At 36.8% G+C, this 23,297-nt stretch overlaps 1 protein-coding gene across 1 annotated transcript; it reads left to right on the top strand.

The window, feature by feature from the left end:
- The first annotated feature begins 76 nt into the window (after positions 1-76).
- LOC117574538 (UDP-glucosyltransferase 2) lies at positions 77-2,014 on the top strand. The gene is made up of 2 exons (XM_034258402.2): positions 77-320; positions 381-2,014. The coding sequence occupies exons 1-2, from the start codon at positions 77-79 to the stop codon at positions 1,697-1,699; spliced, it is 1,563 nt and encodes a 520-aa protein (XP_034114293.1). The 3' UTR covers positions 1,700-2,014.
- The last annotated feature ends 21,283 nt before the right edge of the window (positions 2,015-23,297 follow it).

Genomic DNA, 23,297 nt, shown 5'->3' with positions numbered 1-23,297 from the left:
TGGGAGTGGTATCAAAAATTTCAATAATTAACCTCAGTACACGAATGAGCTGTGAAATGTACGGACGTTGTGCAACATGGTAGGGCACATAGCCAGTGCTTTGGCAGTCCTTGGACTGTGCTTGTCATTGACTCATGCCGCTCATATATTGGCAGTGTTCTCATATAGTTTCCCAGCGCCTTTTCTGCTGGTGGCACCGTACATGAAGGCCCTTGTTCAGAATGGTCATCAGCTTACCATAGTCTCCTCATATAATCACTTGGAAGATATTGAGGGTGTGCGGCACATTCGAATTAAACTAATGGATCAGCTTTTAAATGGTAAGCAAATGGCTAATATATTTTTGTTGTAGATAACTCGAATTGAATATTTTATTTTAGATTTGCTTGACTTTGACTTTGAAGGGACTTATCCCTTATCGAAGTGGGGAAAATCATCAATCATATCGACGTTTTTCCGTAATTCTTCGTATTATATTTTAAGCGATCCCAAAGTTCAGGGATTGTTACGTGATCCTAATGAACATTTCGATATGATCATTGTACAGGCCTCTCATACAGATGCTCTTTACGGTTTCGCGCAACATTTTAAAGCACCTTTGGTGGGACTTTCGGCCTATGGCACAGCCTGGAACATCGACTATTTGGCCGGCAACAAAGCTCCCAGTGTGTACGAGCCAATGCAGCCCGAGGGATATTCAAATGGCATTAGCATGTTCGATAGATTCACAAATTGGGTATATATCACAGAGGAGTGGCTTATAGATAGCATGGTTTTTCTGCCCAAGCAAGTTCACCTGTACAAGCACTTCTTTAATCGACCTGCGGAGAGTCTCTATGAAATCCGGCACAATTTCTCACTGATGTTGATCAATCATCATTTTAGCTTAGGACGTGCAAGATCCAATGTACCCAACGTAATTGAAATTGCCGGTATGCATATGAACGGATTCATTGAAGATCTCGAGCCGGAGCTCCAACGTTTCATGGATGAGGCAGTTGATGGTGTCATTTACTTTTCCATGGGCTTGGAAATCGTAAACAAATGGCTTCCCCCGCACATGCTGAAAATATTAGAAGAAGCTTTCGAACAATTACCGTGGCACATCATTTGGAAATCAGAGCTAGAAAACCCTATCCATAAATCGGATAAAATTTATATGAAGCAGATGTTACCTCAGCGCAAGCTGCTTTCGCATCCGAATTTAAAGCTGTTCATTACACATGGAGGAATTCTAAGCATTATTGAGGCGGCGTTTAGTGGTGTACCAATGATTTGTGTGCCGATGTATTACGATCAATTTGGCAATGCGGAACGCATGAGACAAGCTGGCGTTGCCCAGGTTTTAGACATAGGCACAATGACTGTGGAGAGTACACTACAGGCAATCAAAGAGGTGATTGAGAATCCCACATATGCCCAGAAGGCCAAACAGATGGCCACGCGTCTTCGAGATCAGCCGATGACTCCTCTAGAAACTGCAGTTTGGTGGACAGAATATGTGATACGACATAAGGGAGCCCCACATATGCGTCTCTCCGATCAGGATATATCCTTTATGCAATATTACAGTTTGGATATTATTTCTATGCTCTTTGGTCGCATTGGATTGTCCATAATTCTACTTAGCTGCTTCAGTGTCAAATTATTTAAGTTATTGAAAAAGCCCTTTCAAATGCGACTGTATCACATTCCCTAAAGCAACTGCAAGTTTGCTTATCAAGCATGTTGTAAAATGACTAAGTAAACCGAATCGAAAGAGCATGATTAAAAAGCCACAAAGAGACAAAGAGAAAAAAATTAGAGAGTCAATATTTACTCTTTACTGATAAGGGTTCAATGAATTAATAGTTATCAAACAAAAAATAAAACATAGGTTTGTAGTGATTAAACAGTGAAGTCAAAAATTATTTTCTTTTTTAAAACAAAAAATTAAACTAGCAATGAAAAACATATTAAAATATTAATGATTTAATACTATAAATAATTTGAGAATGGTGTATGTAATTTTATCTATGTAAATGATGCTATTTAAATGCTGCTCGCTTAGTAATAAAATAATTATTAATAGATAAGTAAAGTTTATTTTACGTAATTTACATTAACTTATAAACCAATTTGTTAACCAGCTTGCGTTTCGAAAATAAATATTAAATGGTATTATGTAAAAACCATTGAAAAGTATATTAAACTGCAGTTCAACTATAATCAAAGAGTTAAAACATGTGAAATGGATTAAAGCTCTACAACAAGTAGTATTAAAAAAAAAAACCTTTTTAGTATTGTGGCCTTTTTATTGACATAAATACAAATTCTATGATTGCTTCTAATTGGTCCATTGAAGCCATTGCTAAATTAAAAAAAAAAGGTTGGACAACCTTCTAAGTACACTTGCAAACAGCCACGTATATTCTAATTAGGAAACTTTCCATCATCGGCCGGCCATTATCTGTCCATACCCAAAGCATAGCCCCTTCCCATAAGTATAACCGCACTCATTACGCATTTTACATCAATCAGCACGTGCCCAGCATGCTTTGAACTCTTTGCTAACCATTTTTTTTCATTCCACGGATTTTGCCACAGCAAAATAAAAACGGGAAAGGAAAAATTAAAAAAAGGGGGGGCCACATTAAAATGCGCAGCTCAAGTTGGCAACAATAAGTGCGCACAATTGCTTTTACAAATGCTGGGTAAAATACCCAGCGTGAAACGTGTCCGCGAAGTACACAGACAAGGACCTATTAAAGGTATAGAATTCCCGGACATTATGGCATTTTACAGCTTCTTCTCTTTCCTCATTTCTATTATTGTTTCCGTTCATAGGCTTCTCCTTCAATCAAATACAATAATACCCATGCTCAATGATAAAAAAAATTACAAATAAAATAAGTAATGATATAAATTTATTATTGGCAAACAAAGTTATATTAAAATTCTTAAAGTTTCACATAATTTACAACCAAAACTGGCACAAAAAATCAAACAATGTTTAATTATTTGTTCACATAAATTCAAAACGATTGTATTCTTAGATCAACCGGACGCAGAGCCAGCAAATGGTCGCAACGTGTTGTCAATTTGATGTTTATTGCAGATTTTTATTTGATTTTATGATGCAACATTTGAATTTATGTGCTGGCCATAAACTGGCCGAGTGTCTAATCCAAAAATTCTTGTGAATTTACGAAGTCGCGCGTCCCTTTTGGATTGTGTTTCGAGCTGAGCCAGTTTTATTGGCCATTTGGCAGGCCAACAAACTTTTTGGTCAATGCTCAAGTGGATGGCTTTCATTGGCGCTTAACTAACTGAAATTAAGTAAACTTTCTTTTGACTTTCATAAGCCTTTTAATAAGCCATAATCCCGCAGGCCTTCTCTGGATTGTGCGCACACACAAAGGAAACACATACTCACACACTGACATCATAAAAACTAATTAACATTCTAGCGGGCCATGAAAAACGCATGCAATAAATATCATCAATGGTAGCAAAAGAACTTTATTAAAAGTACTTTTAATCAAATTCCATCGGGGCGCTTCTGTTGCTCCAGCTTTGCACTGGGGATAACATTTGAGGCCTGATTAACTTTGTAACTCGCATGAAAAGCATGTTCACAACTGCGATGAAACTATTCTATGTTAGCTGATGATTCTTATACCTGATTTTACTAGGGGTCACTTTCTTATTAAAAGAGATATTTAGATATAGATATAGATATAGATATAGATATAGATATAGATATAGATATATAGATATAGATATAGATATAGATATAGATATAGATATAGATATAGATATAGATATAGATATAGATATAGATATAGATATAGATATAGATATAGATATAGATATAGATATAGATATAGATATAGATATTGATATAGATATAGATATAGATATAGATATAGATATAGATATAGATATAGATATAGATATAGATATAGATATAGATATAGATATAGATATAGATATAGATATAGATATAGATATAGATATAGATATAGATATAGATATAGATATAGATATAGATATAGATATAGATATAGATATAGATATAGATATAGATATAGATATAGATATAGATATAGATATAGATATAGATATAGATATAGATATAGATATAGATATAGATATAGATATAGATATAGATATAGATATAGATATAGATATAGATATAGATATAGATATAGATATAGATATAGATATAGATATAGATATAGATATAGATATAGATATAGATATAGATATAGATATAGATATAGATATAGATATAGATATAGATATAGATATAGATATAGATATAGATATAGATATAGATATAGATATAGATATAGATATAGATATAGATATAGATATAGATATAGATATAGATATAGATATAGATATAGATATAGATATAGATATAGATATAGATATAGATATAGATATAGATATAGATATAGATATAGATATAGATATAGATATAGATATAGATATAGATATAGATATAGATATAGATATAGATATAGATATAGATATAGATATAGATATAGATATAGATATAGATATAGATATAGATATAGATATAGATATAGATATAGATATAGATATAGATATAGATATAGATATAGATATAGATATAGATATAGATATAGATATAGATATAGATATAGATATAGATATAGATATAGATATAGATATAGATATAGATATAGATATAGATATAGATATAGATATATATATAGTGTATGTTTACTTCGCCTTCTTCATCACCTATTTTCTGTTACTTGTTTGCTAGCAAACTTGTGCGGCAGGCTTTTAATTAGCGTCTACCGCCTAAGTCCCAGTGCGCATTACGCATACGACGCGTTGGCTGCTGCTGGTGCTTGCTGTTGCTTCTGACGTTGCCGGTGCCGTTGCCGTTGCCGTCGGCGCGTTTGTCGCGTTGTCAGTGCTGCTGAGCGGCTCGAGCACGATTTTAATTAATTAGACTTTTATGAGGCGTGCATGCAGCTAGGCGTCGGGTTAAAGCCCAGTTATTGTTTTTGGCTTAATAAGCGACTTTGTCGTGTCCGCGTTTTGAGCTTTTACACCACCAATAGATGTAGTATTTACACACACACACACACACACACACACACACACGACGCATGAACACACAAAAATTCACATATAAAAGTGTAGCCCCATTTTTTGGTGTTCTTGTTGGTTTTAGTAGACATGTCCAAAGGGCTGTGTTCGCTGTGTGGTAATGAAAATTGTGGTCGCATTATGCTCAGCATTCGGCATAATTGCAGTCAGGATATGCGTTTATGCTCAGAGATTACTTTTTGTGGCCGGCCGTTGACCAACCGGGAACAGCAACAGCAATAACAACAACAACATCAGCGACAACGACAACAACATGGGGCACATAATATAATGCCACTGAGCTGAATGCCCATAATAAAAGCCAGACGATGTCGCATTTGTATAAAGAAATAAAAATAATACCCCCATTCTTTCTGTGTGTGTGGTAGTCGTTGGAGTTCTCTGATTCGCATTTCTGTCGCTGCCTTGCATGTAGCCAGGCAAATTAATTTCCACTTCTGTTGTCTTTTCTGATCTCGTTTTTTTCCTTGCTCCCTGACAAATTTGCAGATTTTTGTTTTTAAGGAAGTTAGGCGGTCGTTTGTTTGGCTTTGTTAGCCACACTAGCAGTGGTTGCGCTAGTGGTACATGAACCACTCTAAGAAGGGTCAAAATATTTGATGACCGCATAGCGTGAAGTATTAAAATTAAAATTAGTAAAAATTCATTTAAAATAGACACTCCAGAAGATATTAGAAGATATTTTCCAAACAATTCGTGATAAAAATCAATTTTTGTTTACGGTTTTTAAATTTTAACTAGTCACATCGAATTCATAATTCTATAATGATAAAAAGTTTTTTTTTAAGCAAATCTATTGTATTTATTTTGTTCCAATGTTCGTAAATTAATATAAAATAGAAAATTGTCTATTCATACCAAACACATTTCCATTCTTATAATTCAGTATGAGATGCATCCGTAGAAAACATGATTCCTGGTAGGGCAGTACCCATCAGATACAGAGAAAATTTAATTACCAGTATATTTACAAATAATTTTACAATATTTAATTTGGATATAATTACAAAGTTGTGTAAATGTCTCATTCATTGAGGTGCAAGCAGTTTTTGAAATCGCTTTGTAGTTGAAAACGGAATAGTGTGGAGAATGAAATATGATAGTCATAACTTTTGAAAACCAATCAGACAATTTTAATTGCCAATTAAAACAAATAATTCATTTACGAACAACTGCAGTATGTACACTCTTAACTCAACTTGAACTTATCTTATGACAATCGTATTTTCCATTTGAAACTCATGGAGAGCAGAATTTCATTTTAGACATGATGGTTGGGGTTGAAATTTAATTACGAGTACTTTTCGAATTTTAAATTCTGAAAAAAACACAAAACGCATAGAAAAAAATCAATGGAAACATTCTATTCAAATGCATAAAAATGCTTTTTAAATAATAATTAAAATGCACGCAAGAATTATGCGTTGAGAGCATAAAAAAACTTTCGCTCGACATAAAGAAAGGGGAATAAAAATAAAAGAAATTATTGTTATGATTATTATGCATTATGCTGGCAGCAACAAAAGAAATGAAAACGCGACCCAAGCACCGGCTCAAAGCTATTGCATAGAGACAGAGTTATAAAAAAAAAAATATTCAGTAACAACAACAACAACAACAAGACCAGCAACAACGTGGCAAAGAAGTAATCCGCTTGTTAAAAATAAACGAAAATAAAACGTAGCACAACGGAGGCAGAGACAGAACCGAGGTGGAAGCTTAGGGGTCTGAGGCCTTAGGGGGCAAGTGGATGTAGGGGGATGGCGGTGTGGTGGCGCACAAAACATAATCATCATAAACCGGAAATATCCCGACGGCGAAACATCCGCACATAAATTTCTTAAATAGTCTACAATTTTTCGTTGCCGTTCGGCATTTGCCGTTTGCTGTTTGCTGTTTGCCGCTTGCCGTGTTTGTTGCTTATTGTTTGTTATTGTTGTTGACCTTATTGCTCTTGCTGTTGTTGGTATTGTTGTTGTTGTTGTTGTATCGCGTGTAAATACATTTAAGTATCTGCTGGCCTCCCACGACGCGTCGCCCGAATACAAAACTCAAACGCAAAACTTGGCCAACTGCAATAAACACACAAATTAACCCCTAATACCAACAAACGGACCGACAGTCTGACCGAACAGCAACAGCAGCACCCAAATGACAATGTGCCAGGACAAATGTCCTGCCTCAGCAGTTATTGTGGTTCTTGTTGCTGGAGTAACGACAACAACACCAACAACAACAGTAACTGAAGCTACAACACAACTCACATAAATAAAATATTACAATTTTAATTTGTCTCTAATCCCAACGGAGCAGCAACAAAGTCGAGGGCGTGGCATTGGGCTCCTGGTTCATTGGGGCGCATTTTGTGGTTCGAGGTGTCCTTTCATCCACCCTCCCCCACCCTTCCCCTATCATGCGCTCAAACCTCACACAGCCCCAATGGCTTTCATAAATTGCATGAATGCCCTTAGTAGCACATATACTTAGCTCTGTTTATTTGTAGAATACTCATATTATACCCAACAACAACGCATAAATCAAACAAGAAATAAATAATTTCAGAGTCCGCTGACAGCGTTTACATGTTTTGGCCCCAGACAAAAGGTAAACTGAAGCCAGCTTCAGGTACTTGGATAATTTAGTCTGGGATATAAAGCCTGAGATGAATTTCAAAACAGAATCAGTGATACTTGTATCTATCAGATAAAAAGTGAATGCAAGTTTATCATTATTGCGAAACTTCAAAGAAAAGTGTATTGTATGTTGAACTCATTTTCGAGTACATTAGAATATATTTTTAAATATACAAATAAAAATAAAATATAAAGTATATTTAATTTCAGGTCATAATAAATGTTATTTAAGAAACTTAAGTAACTTATTGTTTGCGTCCTACTCTTAAGTAACATAATTAATAGAATAAATCCCTTTGTACAAGTTTTACAGGCAAGTGGAAGTCACAAAACAAAACCTGCCTTTATTTGATTTCCTTTCGTTTTGTCTCGCACTTCACTGCGTTTACGCAATATTCGCAGTCACTTACTGCTGCTGCTGCACACACTGCAAAGACATCAGGCACGCAAAAAGACGGAACTGAACTCAACTCAAGCTGACTCGACTGGGCCATGGCCTGCAGCATACCAAACAACTACAACGCGAACAACAGCAGCAGCAGCAACAACAATATCAACAACTACTGGGGCAATATCAGACAGCAAAACTCAACAGCCTTTGGGCTGTGTTGCCCATTGCCCATTGCTCGTTGCCCGCTGCTCGTTGCCAGTTGCGATTGCGATTGCCTGGTCGCTATTGCTTTCACGTCGCTTTTATTATTTCACGCCATTTCAACAGCCGTGAGGCAACAAGATTATTTATGCGTTTCTCACAGTAGACGACGTCGACGAAGTCCCAGGCACGCTTTAAAATTCCCCGGACGTGGCTCCGGACACGAACACAGACATAGGACACAGCACTGAAATCCGTATCCGTATCCGGGTGGAAGGGAGGATGCGGCGTGTGCCACGAGTGTGGCCAAACGCATTTTGTAGACGCGCGTGTTTGGACACAAGTTAGCGTATTGCGAAGCCTGGCACAGCATACGCGAAATATTCGTTAAGCTGCGCAAAAGGGAAATTGGTACGCTGGCACTTTATGCTGCCTACTTCGCGGGCACTGTAACAATGAGCCAAGCATCGAATATCATCGCAAGGCAACGCACAGAGCAGCGCAGCGCAGCGCAGTTATTGTGATTTTTGGCAATGAATACGAAATACGAACTGTTGCCCTCCCTTCGCCTTATTCTGAGCATCTTTTTGGGGGAAGCTGCTGCTGCTGTTGCTGCTTTTGACAAATGGCTTCGATGATGTTTTTTATTACACAGAGCTATCTGCTGAACTGTGTGTCTATAGCTTGTGACAGCCATATATATAGCTGACGACATATACACAAACGAACATAGAAGTCTATCACACACATATCTATCATATATATAAGATATATGTATATATATATGTATATGTAGCACGCATTGCGCATACGTAAATTTCGACTGTTCATCATTTGCGTCTGGTCTGACCAAATATTTGGTTTTTGTTTTGTTTTGTCTATCTGTCTGTCTGTTGCTTCTTTCACTTTCTGTTTGTATTTGTTTTGTTTTTGGTATATTCTTTTTTTATTGTTGTCATGTTGTTGCTTTGCCCGTAATGGCAGCTCGTAAAAATGTTTCATTTATGCTAAATTCATTTTTGTGCCTGCGAAATCTGTTGCCGCGCCAAAGTAATAAAAGGATTCCCTACATTTCTTGCCGTTTTCTTTTTTTTTTCTCTCATCTCGGATACTTGATTCTATTTTTGTCTCTTCCCCATACTTCCGCACTTCTTCTGTATGCTGTCTAGCTTGAATTTCTGCTGTATTTTTTGTGGCTTCCGCTTTCTTGGTCCCTGCTTATTTGCTAAGACCATGTTACAACAGCGGGCTATGGCTATGCGAGTAAATATAGCAAATTTATTGGGCTACAAATTATATTTGCTTTGTTCGCAGTTAATGAGTCTGTTAATGTTATGTGTTTGCATTTTGAGTGTTCATAAAACGAAAAGAGAATGGAAAGAGAAAACTGCTCTCTTTCGAGCTGAGGTAACTAGACAACCGTAATAATAAGTTTGCATTGACTGACTTGATGTCTGATGGGTGGATGATTTACCTTCTGATGCCGCATAATTACTCAATAATGTGCTGAAAAATCGTAAAAGACTGAAAGTGTGAAGGTAAGAATAGCGACTGCGAAAACGAGTTGCACTCGGCTAGGCCGTTAAATTAAAATCAGGTGAGTTTAATGTGCCAACGGGTTAATGTGCCAAACACTAAAATCTGTCTCAGCTGCCAATCAGCTACGTGACAATACTTAAAATAAATCTAGCACCAGATATACTCTGTAATTGAAGTTGTTAGTAACTTTATTTGTAGAAATTTGTTATCAAATTATAGTTCATCTTTAAAATATGTTTGCGTTATTATTCATTTAAATATTATATTTATATATATTATTATATTACTTATTTAAATAAAGCTTCTAAACTTTTTCTCCTCTATCTTTATATGTCACATTTTCGCAGCTCTTTGCTTTTTTAACAACATTTTTTACGTTAATCATTGAAATAGCTAAAAATCACAGCTGCATCAGTATTAGCTGAGTGCTATACCAACATTTTATAGCTTACTTTTATGCATAGATTTTCATATTTGACAATCTCAGTTTTGCGAAAGCCAGAGAGCTTCACAATGAGCTTATGGGGAAGTACACAAATCAGAAACCCAACAAGCTGTGCAGCAATTCACACCCTCTCGCCCTCTCTCTTCGGACGTGGACTACATAATCTTCAGCGAAGCGTTGACTTTGTGGGAGATGGAGAGAGTGAGGGCATTAAAACAGAGAAGCAAGAAGGACAATTGAGCTGAAGCTGTATGGCTCCTACAGAGAGTAGCTGACTGAGGCTGTAGTGATAGCTGGAAGGTGGAGCAGGCAGGAGGCAGCATGTCATTAAATGCGAGAATCCATTAAAAGCCGAAAATCAAACCAACTTTATTGAATATCAAATTAACATGTTCATAAAAATGCGCACATTAAATTAAAAGCCAGCAGCAAAAGCAGCAACAGCACCGAAGACGGCAAGAAGAGAGTGAAAAAGACTGGACAATGTCAATTTCATTGGCTGTAGCGCGCGAAGAGGAAATAATAAAAATTAACTATCGGCCCGTAGCTTTGGGTTGCTGCACACAAATACACTCATTTATACGCAATGTTTATGCGCCAAGTTATATCGTGAAAAGTCAATTCACGTAAGTAGTCCGTCAAGTGTTAAAGCAATAAAATATGCTCTTAATGAAATTTACCATTAATCAAAAAACTAGAATGAGAAATTGCTGTGTTTTTTATTCCACAAAATGCAGTTAATGTTAATGAGTAGATAATGTTGTTATTTAACGTTAGCAACCAGATTGAAACAAGACACAACGCATAAACCAAGTCAGAATTCATGTCTCTGGGGCGATTACAAGTTGCTCGTTGGGCTTGACTTTAGTGGCGTTGACATTTTATTTATTTATTTCGCTTAGGTGACAAGGACGCTAAGGACATTGCTACTTTTTCACAGTTGTAAGGCGACAAATATCGACACTCCCAACTCGACGTGGATGTGTGTGTGTGTGTGTGTGTGCGTGTAATTAAGTGAGGCATAAATAAAATGCCTTTTTAGTATTCATCACAATTTATGCTAAGCTCTCAAAGCGTCAAGTCATATAGTCCTGAGTCCCGAGTCCTGAGTTCTGAGTCCTCAGCGTTGCGGCTGTTTCTTGTTACTATTGCATAACTAAGTGCGCCAAGCGACAACAACAACATAAGCAACAACGACAACAACAAGGAGGTTGGCAAAGGACCTCAGTGTTGCGCCTAGCCAGCCAGCCAGCCATCCATTTGGCCGCTGCCTCGCAGCTCATCAAATATGCAATTAAATCAGTTTCCGTTTAATTAAACCGGAAGTGCGTTGGTTTGAGCGCACACGCACACGCAAACGCATAGCCATATTGGCTATGGATTGGTGGCTCACCCATACACACACACACACACACACTAACTCCAATTCCAATAGACTTCAACTGCGGGAGATGGAGTGCGATGCGCATTGTGGTTTTGCGTGTTTAAGTGCTGCGTGGGGTGCAAAAATTTTTACATTTTTATGAGGTTCTTCAACAGCGTTTTCTTCATTTGCCATGCAATATTTTTGCATTTTATTGAATCGAAAATGGCGCGATTTGCTGCCATTGTCTTGCCCACTCTATCTACAGCTATGTGTGAATCCAATGAGTAGTAGAAGCTTTTGGGCTTGGTTAATGGAAACGCAAATGGTATTCGGTCTGGGAGCGAAGGAGACCAGCAATTAGCTGGCCATGGCCATTTCCATTAAGCTGCAAAAGTGCTTTGCTTCTACGACTACAGCTACGGCTACGGCTTTAAGCTGAGGCAACAGCCAGCTGGCTAATTAAACCACGTGAATTGCCCGCCTAAAGTAATGCCACACTCTCAGCTGCAACAACGACAATGAGAACAACAACAATAACATTGTCGCCACTGCTGCCGGTTGTCATGCTTATTTCTTAATTAATAATTAAGAATGAAAACAAGCAAAAGTAAGTTGCAGGCGCGCACTTTCGCTGCACAAAAGTCTAGCGAAATTGCCACAATTTCCAGAGACGCCCGTAAGCATGCAACGAAAATTTTACCTACGTTATCAACTTTTCATGCGGGCATAGCAACTATAGCATTGAGTTTGTGTCACTATAGTAAATAGATTAATATGGTTAGACTGAATATTCTATACTACATTTTTATTAGTTATTAAATTGCAGATCAATTTAAAAAAAAGATTTAAAAAAATGTGAATAAATATGTGTTTAATGTTACAGAAAGTATGATATTTATGATTCCTGAGAATTCGATTGCGAAGTTATTTAAGAAACACTTTTGTATAGCAAATTACGCCTAATGCAATCGGGTCTTAGTTGCTTTGGCTGACAATTTGGTATATCATATTTTGCACTCTACGTTGTATTTTAAATGTCGCACATTATCAATATACCACTTGTAGTAAAGTTGTAGTATTTTTGCTGTATAATATAAAATTAATACTTTAATGTTTTGCTTTTATTCACAATATGTAGCGAGTATTTCACAGAACATAAACATTGTCTGTAGTTTTCTTCCTTGTTTTTTTGATAATTGAGTTATGACGTCTTAAGAAAATCTATCATATTTATCATGAAATGATTTATTGAATAACAATATCAAACTATAGAGCTGAACCGAAAATTAAGAAATACATATTTCATAAGTACTTTGCGTATGTTTTATATTTTAAATTTTCGTCTTTAAAAGAAAAATGATTTAATGGTTTTATTAAGTTTCTTTGAATTGTTATTTTACCTTTTAACTTTTAATTGAAAAATAAAATATAAATACAACAATTAAATTAAAACCTTCTCGTAATATTTTTGATTTAATTAAAGAAATTTATTTATAGAGCATTTGTCGTTTCGGTGATTCACGAATAGAATGTCTTGCTTATTGTTTGCTATTCAACTACTTGGCTGCATCGTCAAGGCATTTGTATAATAACTATGCCACTAGTATATATGTATGTACGTATGTAGGTATATGCATACATACCTAGCATACATTCATGGCGTATATAGCATACTGGCAGACTGGTATACCTAGCTATTATCCAGCATTCTCAACGGCAGGCAACGACAACAATGAAGGCGACGACACCGAAGATGATGAAGATGATGCTGAAGATGCTAAACCTGATAATGATGTTGGCGATGCCGATGACGATGACGATGATGTGGGCGATGCCTGAGATGCGCATTGTTGCCATAAGTTAATTTGCATCTCAGTTATGCATGTGTGTCAGTGCGAGAGTGTATCTGTGTGAGTGTGGTTTTTGCATTAAAACTTGCAAAACTTAAATGCCCCAAGTGATACATGCATCTTCAACTGCCTAACAAGTAGCTCGTCTCTAGATGTAGTAATTAGCATGAGCATAACTTTAAACAATTTTTCTTCAACAATCACACACAGAGAGAGCGAGACAAAAGCAGACGAAAAGAGTGAGAGAGAGAGGAACTATACTGTAGGTAATTGAAACAAATGCATATTTAATGGAATGCCATAACTGTTAATATGCCACATGTCAATAAAACAAACGCAGCATGGCCTAATAATTGATTTTGCGTATTTATCACTCAAATTACTGCTAATTGTCAACTAATATGCAATGGAATTTATCAATGCCCTCTGCAACTTATATACATATACATATATGTTCAACATATGATTGATGGACGTACCAAATTTCCTTGGGTTTTACTCACAAGTTTTGATTCCATTATGTGTGCGAGTGTGTGTGTGTGTGTGTGTCTTGGAAAATTGGTCAGGCAATTATGCTTCGCCTTGATAACTGCGGGCAATTACAAGTGGGTTGCCAAATAGGGGCTATCATCATTATGTCCGACATATGTTGTACAAACTATATAGTTAGTACTCTAGATATATGTATAAAGGGTGCTCCCAGTGTTTCCATTACTAAATGACGTTGAAAAGCTTCAATCATGCAGACAGAAAGAGAAAGAGAGAGAGAGAGAGCAATTGGTCAGAGTTCCCGGAAATGATTTAGCCACAATTGCGCCAATAAGCAACTGAAATATTTGCCAGAAATGAAAAGTTTTTTGCCAACAAATTTGTTGAATTTCATTGCAAGAACATTTCACTGATTGTCTTCCACACACACACACGAAGAGCGAGAAAACATTCTCCACTCCATTCGGGACGTATTTTTTGCTCTTGTTGCTGTATTTTCTTCAATTTTAATTATAAAACTTTTCATTTCGCCACGCTGCGCCTCGGTTTTTCGGGCAACGAATAAAGGAATGGGGTCTAGGCTTGATTACAGGGCGTGCTTATGCGCTGATTGCTTGGCTATGAGTTCCGCTTCTTCTCTCTCTCTCTCGCTCGCTTTTTGCTTTCTTTCATTGAGGAAACACACACACATATATGTACTATATATATATACATATATATAGAACTCAGAGTAGCCTGACTTTGCCATCATTATTGAGCAATGGCTCTTTTACTTTTTGTTTGATTTCGCTTTTGTTTTGTATTGTGCTCGCATAGTTGTCCTTTTTGTTATTAATTTTCTTTTGGTCAAAGTTTAATTTTTTTTTCTTCTTTTTTTGACTTTGGTTTTGTGTTTGTGGTGGACCGTTTACAACCTTTATCATTGGAGCAGAAAGCATTTCGGCGATGTTTTTATTACTTTATAAATACTTGTTTGTTGGGCCACGATTATTTGCGCAATGCCACAAGAAAATACTTTTAACAATCATCATAATGGATTTCATGACTGATTGCGCCAAAAGGGTTTTTTCTCGGCTACCTTTTTTACCTTTTCACAGTCGCAACTTTATCGCTAGATCCTTGTTTCGGCTTCAGCTTCAGCTTTGGCATGACTGGCATTCCAGGCGGCTTATTGATGCTCTCTCAAGTTTAATTTGCCAAATTAATTTGACAAAAGTAATGGCTACCTTTAGCCTCCATTTCTTCTTCCTCTCTCTCCCTCTCTTGCTTTCCCTCTCGTAGCTTTCTCTTTCTAGGTTGTACTGGAAAATGTAAAGCATACATATATTTGTTCTGAATGAAATGTTTCAAAAATGAAGGCAGCCGAAGGAAAATTTGCATATGTTATGGCAGAATATGCTGAATTTTGTAGTGCGGTTGTTTTTTGTGCCCAAGCGGATGGTCAGAGGGTGGGGGGATTGACAAAGAGTTGACAGTGCCTGATGCGAGTCAGACAGCTGCCATACACTCCACACACTCTTGTAGGAGCAAGGGAGAGAAAAAACAGTAGCAACAACAGCAGCAGCAGCAGACGACGAATTACAATTATGATGACACAAATTGGTTATGTTTTGCGTATGTGTTTTTGTTCCTGGGGTTCCTCATTTTTTGGGGACATTTTTCGTTTTCGTTCAGCATTTCTTTTTGCTGTTGCCGCTGCTGCTGCTGTTGTTGTTGTTGTTGCTGTTGCTGTTGTACTGGTTACCAAGCAACAACCCACAATGTCAGGCTACCTAGAGAGAAACAGGAAGAGAGGACATTGGACACATGGCATGTCAGGTTTGTCGTCATTCACTCCGTTGCCTTCCCATGTTATTTTATTTGTCTTGCTTCAAAAATTTTATGCAGCCCGAAACGAAGTTTGTGCTCTGTGTGTGTTTTGTATACCCTGCACGCATGCTGAATTCCAAAAGAGTTTAATAGGCAGAAGTGTGATGAAGAGTAGATTTTTATATGCAATTTCTAGAAGCTCACCACATAAAGTATCTCGCAGCATATCAACCTTAATTTCTCTTTGTTTTTTGTCGGTCAGGCTAAAGTAAATAAAAACAAAATCGTAAAAAATCATAAAGTATAATGCTAAAATATTTATGCAAAAATTGCTAGCTAACCGTCTAGCTACAGTAAGGCAAAGGCTACAGTGTGCCTTCAAAATGTTGGCCCAAAAAGCATAAAACATCAAATTACATATCATAAAAAATCAAGTCATAAAGTTCTGTTGCCGTTACATTTGCGCAATGTATTTTCTGTCTGTCTCTCAATCTCTGCGTGTGTGTGTTTGTGTCAACAGGCCTTTCCTTTTAGGGTTATATGCCAAGTCTGGGTCATATGCCAGATTTAGGGAAAGTAACTAGAACAAATTTGATTGTGATTGGATCACGTTGAATGCGGAAAAAAGGATGGGGCAACGACCCCACCTGCAAGGCAACAGGATTTTACATTTCCACAGAAATTTTAATAAGCGACAGAAACATGTGGAATACTTTTATATTTGCGCACAAATAGAATGTTTATCAGTTACTTATCTGTTTCTCAGTTTGAAGCTATTAGCCAATGGCTATGGCTGCAAACCGGGAGCGTTTGCCTGCATTTTCCCGCTGGGGAAAACCATTTAAACGCCAGCGCAAAAAATGCCACGTAAACGGTTATTACAACCTGCCCCGCAAAGTTTGCACCTGCTGCTGCTGGCCGCAAAAATACCAGAAGCAACAGCAACAGTGAACAGTGAACACATAAATAATATTGTGCGAGAATTGTTGTTGTTTTGAACAGCAAATGAAAATTGTTTACGCTACCAACGCGCAATTTTTGCCTTTGGCAAAACTGAAAAGAAAAGCAGCACAAAGAAGATGCTATGGGAGCAAAGTAGAAGAAGACATTAACTTATTAAATTATTGTTTCGACCATAATTTCAACGACACTAAAATTAAAAAACCATTACCCAGCCAAGAGCATTATTATACGAGTATTTGCTAAAAGGACCAAATGGAGCGAGACACCAACAACAACAACGAGAACAACAAGAAGAACAACAAGAAGAAGCAACCTCCCGGCAATGGCTGGGAAAATATATTTCCGCTTAATTTATTAACGATTTTTGTTAGCTATAAACTTTGCATGTATCTGTGTGTGTATGTGTGTGTGTGTGGGCGCCAAGCACACTAAGTGATTTTTATCTAAGGCACAAGAAGGTGGCGTCTCTTTCTCTCTTTTGCTTCGTTTTTTTTTTACGATTTGCACATAATTATAATTGAAATTGCGACGCATTGAGGCAGCCGCATGCCTCTCTGCCGCTGCTTTCCGCCCTCTATTCGAGTGCCAATAAATAATAGAATCAAGTCATAAACTGATAAATGATGTTGCCAGGACGCGGCGCGTCCTTGTTGCGTCTGCAAGCCACCACACAGCCTCGCAGTGTAATAAACAAAGTTAATCATTTAGGATAATTGAAATTTTTACGAGACACTCAATGTTATAGTAGATGCGAGTGTGTGTGTGTGTGTGTGTAGGATTTTTCTTTATTGTTGTTGGCTTCATTCTTTTTGGGGATTTTTTGTCGGCAGGTAGCTTTTTGGGCTCTCATTAGCGGGGTTGTTGGCCTCTTAATGTTATTTATTGATACAAACTGTTGATTGGAATTATGTGAAACATAAAAAATGCTAAACAATGGAGGCAATAAACAACTCACACACGCACACAGGTGCCACATCAAAGAATGTGTGTCAGCGAAATTGGGGCAAGCGAATGGCCATCGTCTACACTGTGCAACATTAAATATGCAACAAAGGTGAGTTGCTTAAGAGTAGCAAAATGTAACAGACGATTAGCAGAGACTTTAAAATTTACAAAATTTTAATAATTGTTGGAAGCTGCTGAAGCAGCGAAGTGTTTTAAATAAAAATATAAAAATGATCACAAATTTTTAGGATAAAATCTTAAGTTGATTTTGCTGGCCGGAGGTAAATTCAACAAATAATAATAAATAAATAAACTACACGCCCTTAATGCACATATATGCAGTGTCTTAAAATGTAATAGGTAATTGGCAAGACAATCAAACTTGAAAAATTGAGACAAAAGTAAGTTAACTTTAATAAATGAATTTGAAGGCTAAACTTTGTACCACAGAATTGTCTTCTACAAATAATTATAGATAATTCAATATCACATGTTTTTTCACCTTAGCAGTGTATCACAATATTCGCCTATGATTGCTTTATTTACCAACTTGACTTTTGTTTTATGCCATGGACATGTGGATACATTGTTTTTGCTGCTGCATTTGCCGTTGGCCAAAATACATTAAAATTAAATATTAAATTTAAGTGCATCATAAACAGCAGACAATGAACCCAGACAAACGTTGGATCTAAGCCATTATTACAGTGGAGGCCAAAAGTAACCTCCACTACCGAATACAGTACCTGCTAAAGTGTTGACGCTCCAATTTTCCATATGCAGTGAAAATGATAAAAGCAGTGCTAAAGTCAACTGACAATATGTTAAACAAAATGGCGTCAGCAGCGGCAGCAGGAAAACGGAAGAAGCTAAAAAAAAAATTGCAACGCGACACAAAAAAGAAGGAGCAAGGGGTGGGAGACGGACAGGGGCAGGGGGCTGAGACTGAGGCTGTCACAGCTGCACTGGCGACGACATCTCGTAATGCCGCACTCGCACTTGTCAGCCTAAAAGATGACAGTGATGGGGCAATGTTTTACTCTCTCTCTCTCTCCGTCTCTGTCTCTTTGGCCTTGTGTGTGGCGGGGTGTGAATTGGGTGGGGAAGGGGTTGGGTAAGTTAACACACATATTACCACCCTTAGGTATTGGTGTCGATCAAACCAATTTGCATGTGTGTGCGAGTGTGTGTGTGTGTGTGCCCAATGCAATTGAGGTCATGTCCATGCGGCATTCATTGTCGTTGGTATTGGTGATGTCGCTGGCGACGTCAGGCAAAGCATTAACTCGGCATTTGTTCCAAGCTGCTGTGGCACAAGAGCAGGAGGTGGGCAGTAAGTGAAGGAATGGGAAGAGGAGAGGAGAGGAAGGGGTGTGTTTTGGAAGATAACCCTGCTCGACAGATAGCGCAAAGTTGGGCCGAGAGTTGCGACATATTGAAAATCATTGGCAGCGCACTTGCACACAAACATGTTGAAAGCAAATGCCAAAAAGGGACACACAGATAAAGACAGAGAGAGAGGGAGACAAAGAGAGAAAGACAGACAAAGAAAGTGCGAGAGGGAGACAGGCAAAGAGAGAAAGGGAAAGACAATAGCGAGCGGGGCAAAGTGAAATGTATTGAAAGACAAACGGCATTGGCATCAATTTTTATTCGCCTCTCTGCTCGCATATGTGTGTGTGTGTGTGTGAACATGAAGAAATTTTTATTACATTGAAAATTTGCATAAAATATTTAAGTCAAATGGTCGATGGGTTTGGCGACTTGGCGGCTTGATGGGTTTCCATGGCTGTTCGACTGTTCGGCTGTTGCTTTTGCGGTGGCTGCAAAAGAAGGAGAAAAATATGAGAAAAAGAGATGGAAAAACGCTTGAATGGCTTTCTTAGAGTTCTCTGCTTAGGCTCTGATGTGATCGACTTGGCAGCCCTGACAGCCTAAGGCAACGGACGACCGACAGTTTGTGCTTAGCAAGCGACGTTCCACTGACATATTCTGAATGGATTTGTTGTTAAACCAAATATGCAAGAGGTAAGCATCTTTTCCAGCATCTGAGTATGCATATGAATGTGTGCGTGTGTGTGTGTGTGTATGTCTGTAGTGTGTATATATTATGAAATAGACAGATGAGTGCGATTATATCCACATTTATGCAAAAATCCTCATGTTATGTGAGTAGTAGAGGGGAAGTGGAATTAAATGGATTGATATTGTCAGTTCTTGATTAGGAAATGTTTATATATTGGAAAAAAGATGATTGTAAGTGTTGGCTATCAATACAACAATTTAACAGAAATATATTTTACTCATTATAGCTTAGGTAAGAGTTGAAAGAATCAAATGATATGTTAATAACTTTTAATGAAATATATTTGGTATTTAAAGAGCACGCCTCAAATCGTTTTCAACTCCTGTGCACCATTAAGCAAAAAGAGAGAGACGAATAAAGTGTGACCAGATCACAGAGAGAAAAATAGATAAACAGACAATAATAAAGTGTGATTTCATCTTTTTAAAAAGTGTGACCAGACTTCAAATCTTATAACATAATATACTTAATCCATGAAAATATTCAAAAATAAGTTTTCTATTTGAATATATGTATACTGTTTTTTGTTTTTCGAATGGAGATATTAATTAGTGATAATCATAAAGAGATACAATAAGTCAGTTGCGCCGTATTTACTAAAGAGAGAGAAGATTAATGTAACCCAATCAAAGAGAGATGTAGAGATAGAAATAAGAAAGATCCGATTTCCTGTCTTTAAAAGGTGCGACCAAACATTGAATCTTTAAAAATACTTAATCTATGAAAATATATAATGTTGTTTGTTTATTGAATGAGAATATTTTACTAGTTACTACAATGCATTACAAATACCTTCAATTAAATTATCAACTAAATTCCGCTTCAACATAATTCCTGCAAATTTATAATGACCATTTTGCCAGAAAACTAAACTGAAACTTGCAGCAGAAAGCAGAAAGTTACTTCAGCATGTTTTTTAGCCTCCACTCCATATACATATATAGTATACACTTTTTTGGGGGATCTGCTTGCCGCATTAAGCAACAACTGGCGGCCTACTTTTGCGACCGCTGCCGAGACACAGTGAGCGAGATAAATGTATGCCCAATGCTGATGTGCATGCAAATCTACAATTTTGGGGCGATTTTCAAGTGGAATGGTTAGACAGATGTCAAGACAGCAGACGGCATCTTGTGTACTCGTTTATGTATGTATATGAGTGTGAGTTTCTCTCTCTCGTTCTATGTGAGTGTGTGTAGTTGTGGCTATGGCATATGTGACTCGCCATTACAATGCCAGCAAACATGAGCGCATTACAGGCACTACACAACGGCAAAGATGTGGCAAAAGACGAGCGAAAATAAATGAAAGTTTATGTTATAAAATGCCAAAGTGTGGCATACAATCTATTGGCAACGACGAAAAAAGGCAACAGCAGCAGCAGCAGCAGCAACAACAGCAAAACTGTTAAAAAGAGACAGAGAGAGAGAGAAAAAAAGGGGAGTGCGAGTGTAGTTGTTGTTGCCAGCAGGCATAAAATAGCGCATATAAGATAAAGGATATACATATGTGAGTATGCATGTGTGTGTGTGTGTGTGTGTGTGCTTACAGCACGAAAATGTAGCTGCATATTGACATTAGTTTTTGCAACAGGCTGCTACACATATAATTTTGCTACCAACTGTTACCTTATTTCAGTCTCCTTAACTCTCCCACCCTCGCTCCCTCACTCTTCTTCACTCTGCAACGTCATCAAACGACACACAGAGTGAAGAACTTGAAATGAAATTGCCACAAATATTTGCATGGCATTGCAAATAGAATTGGAGTTCAGATTACAAACGAGCTGAGGTCGACTAATAAAAAATTGATTGATATGTGCAATGGGCGATATATAAAGCATTTTACAACATTTTATTGCACTACGGTAAATAGTAATATTCTATTTGCAAACGTGCTGGAATCTGACCAACAAAAAAATATCTATTCAAGGGTAAGGGGCAATAAATATTGTATATAAGATGCAGCCAGATTTGTTGACTTTTTATTGCTGTGGCAATAATACACTCACTTGCTGACGCTTTCGATATTTTTACATATTTATTTTGAATGCCAACTTGAAGAAGTTGATAAAAATGTGGTATAATGTGGTAATAATAAATTAATAATTTAATACAAATTTAATTATATTAATTTAAATATTAAATTCACAAAAATTCATAAGAAGCGCAGATAATAAATCAGAATAAAAAAACTTATTTTAAATGTGATTTTATCATATACGTATACTTAATATACTTTAACGAACTCGTATGAATGAGATCAAAGTTGTAAATTGTCGAAAATAATTTATAAAATTTGAATTGAAGATTAGTAAAAATATATTGCAGCTTCATAAGATAAATTTACAGCACTTCCTTGTACGTATACTTAATAAATTCACAGTTTAAGTAACACAAATGAACAGTTTAAAATAAATAGTCGAGATTAAAGACACATTGCTAAACAAGATTTAATATAATTATAATTGAAGAATAGTAAAACAATATTAATCCTACATACGTTAAATTTACAGCACTTGTACGTATATTTAATATATTCGCAGTTTAAAGCATCTGAGTCAACATATACATATATAATGTAGAGCATAAATAGTCGAGTTCAAAGTTCACTCGTTGTGTCGCTCAAACAAATCCAATCTCCAAATGTCAAACTTTTGCATATTATTGCAAATTTAATAAATCTGCAATAAATGTGAGGAAAATGTTAAAATAGTCTGTTGTTTAATTTACTATCAAAGCAACAGCCAATGGACATTATTGAGGTCAATATACATATGTACATACATATATGCATCCCTTTCAATAAAACCAAAAAAAAAAAAAAAGGAAAAATAAAAATTGCGAGAACGTTATTGCTATTTTGGTATTTAAATGGAATTTTAAATGCATTTCTCTGCACCCAATGATAAACTCAACACATGTTTGAATCTCTCTCTCTCTCTCTCTCTCTCTCTCTCTCTGTCTCTTTCTGATTCTTTGCGTGTATGCGAAGCCTTGTTTGGTCAAATTCTGAGGTAAGCTGTCACCTCTGGCCCAGTTCCCTGCCTGCGTGCGTTGCCAGCTTGTCATCTGCAATTTTATCAATAAACGTTGCTGGAAGCCAACGAACTTCAACAGGCAGGCGAAGACAATCAATTGTCCCGGCTGTAGATACGACGACCAGCTGTACTTCTCGGTCAAACAGGTGAGTCTAATCAATTTGCCATTTCTAGTGTTTCACACATTCAAAAGCAAGAATGCTCAGCACTCTACACAAATTATCGAGTATACGTCTCGAATACGTAATACCCTATACTTGGTAGATCTCTGATACCGATATCTGTAAGCACTTTAAAATCGTGATGTGTAGTATATATTTTTCGAATAGGAAATACGTAGTATGCTTTGTTCTACTTTTCCACAATCGAAATAAAATATTTAGGTTAGATAAAGATTGTGATTAAAA

Source organism: Drosophila albomicans, chromosome 2R (assembly GCF_009650485.2).
Source record: "Drosophila albomicans strain 15112-1751.03 chromosome 2R, ASM965048v2, whole genome shotgun sequence".
NCBI lineage: Eukaryota > Metazoa > Arthropoda > Insecta > Diptera > Drosophilidae > Drosophila > Drosophila albomicans.
The sequence above is the reverse complement of the archived record's forward strand: the minus strand, read 5'-3'. Positions and strand labels throughout refer to the sequence as shown.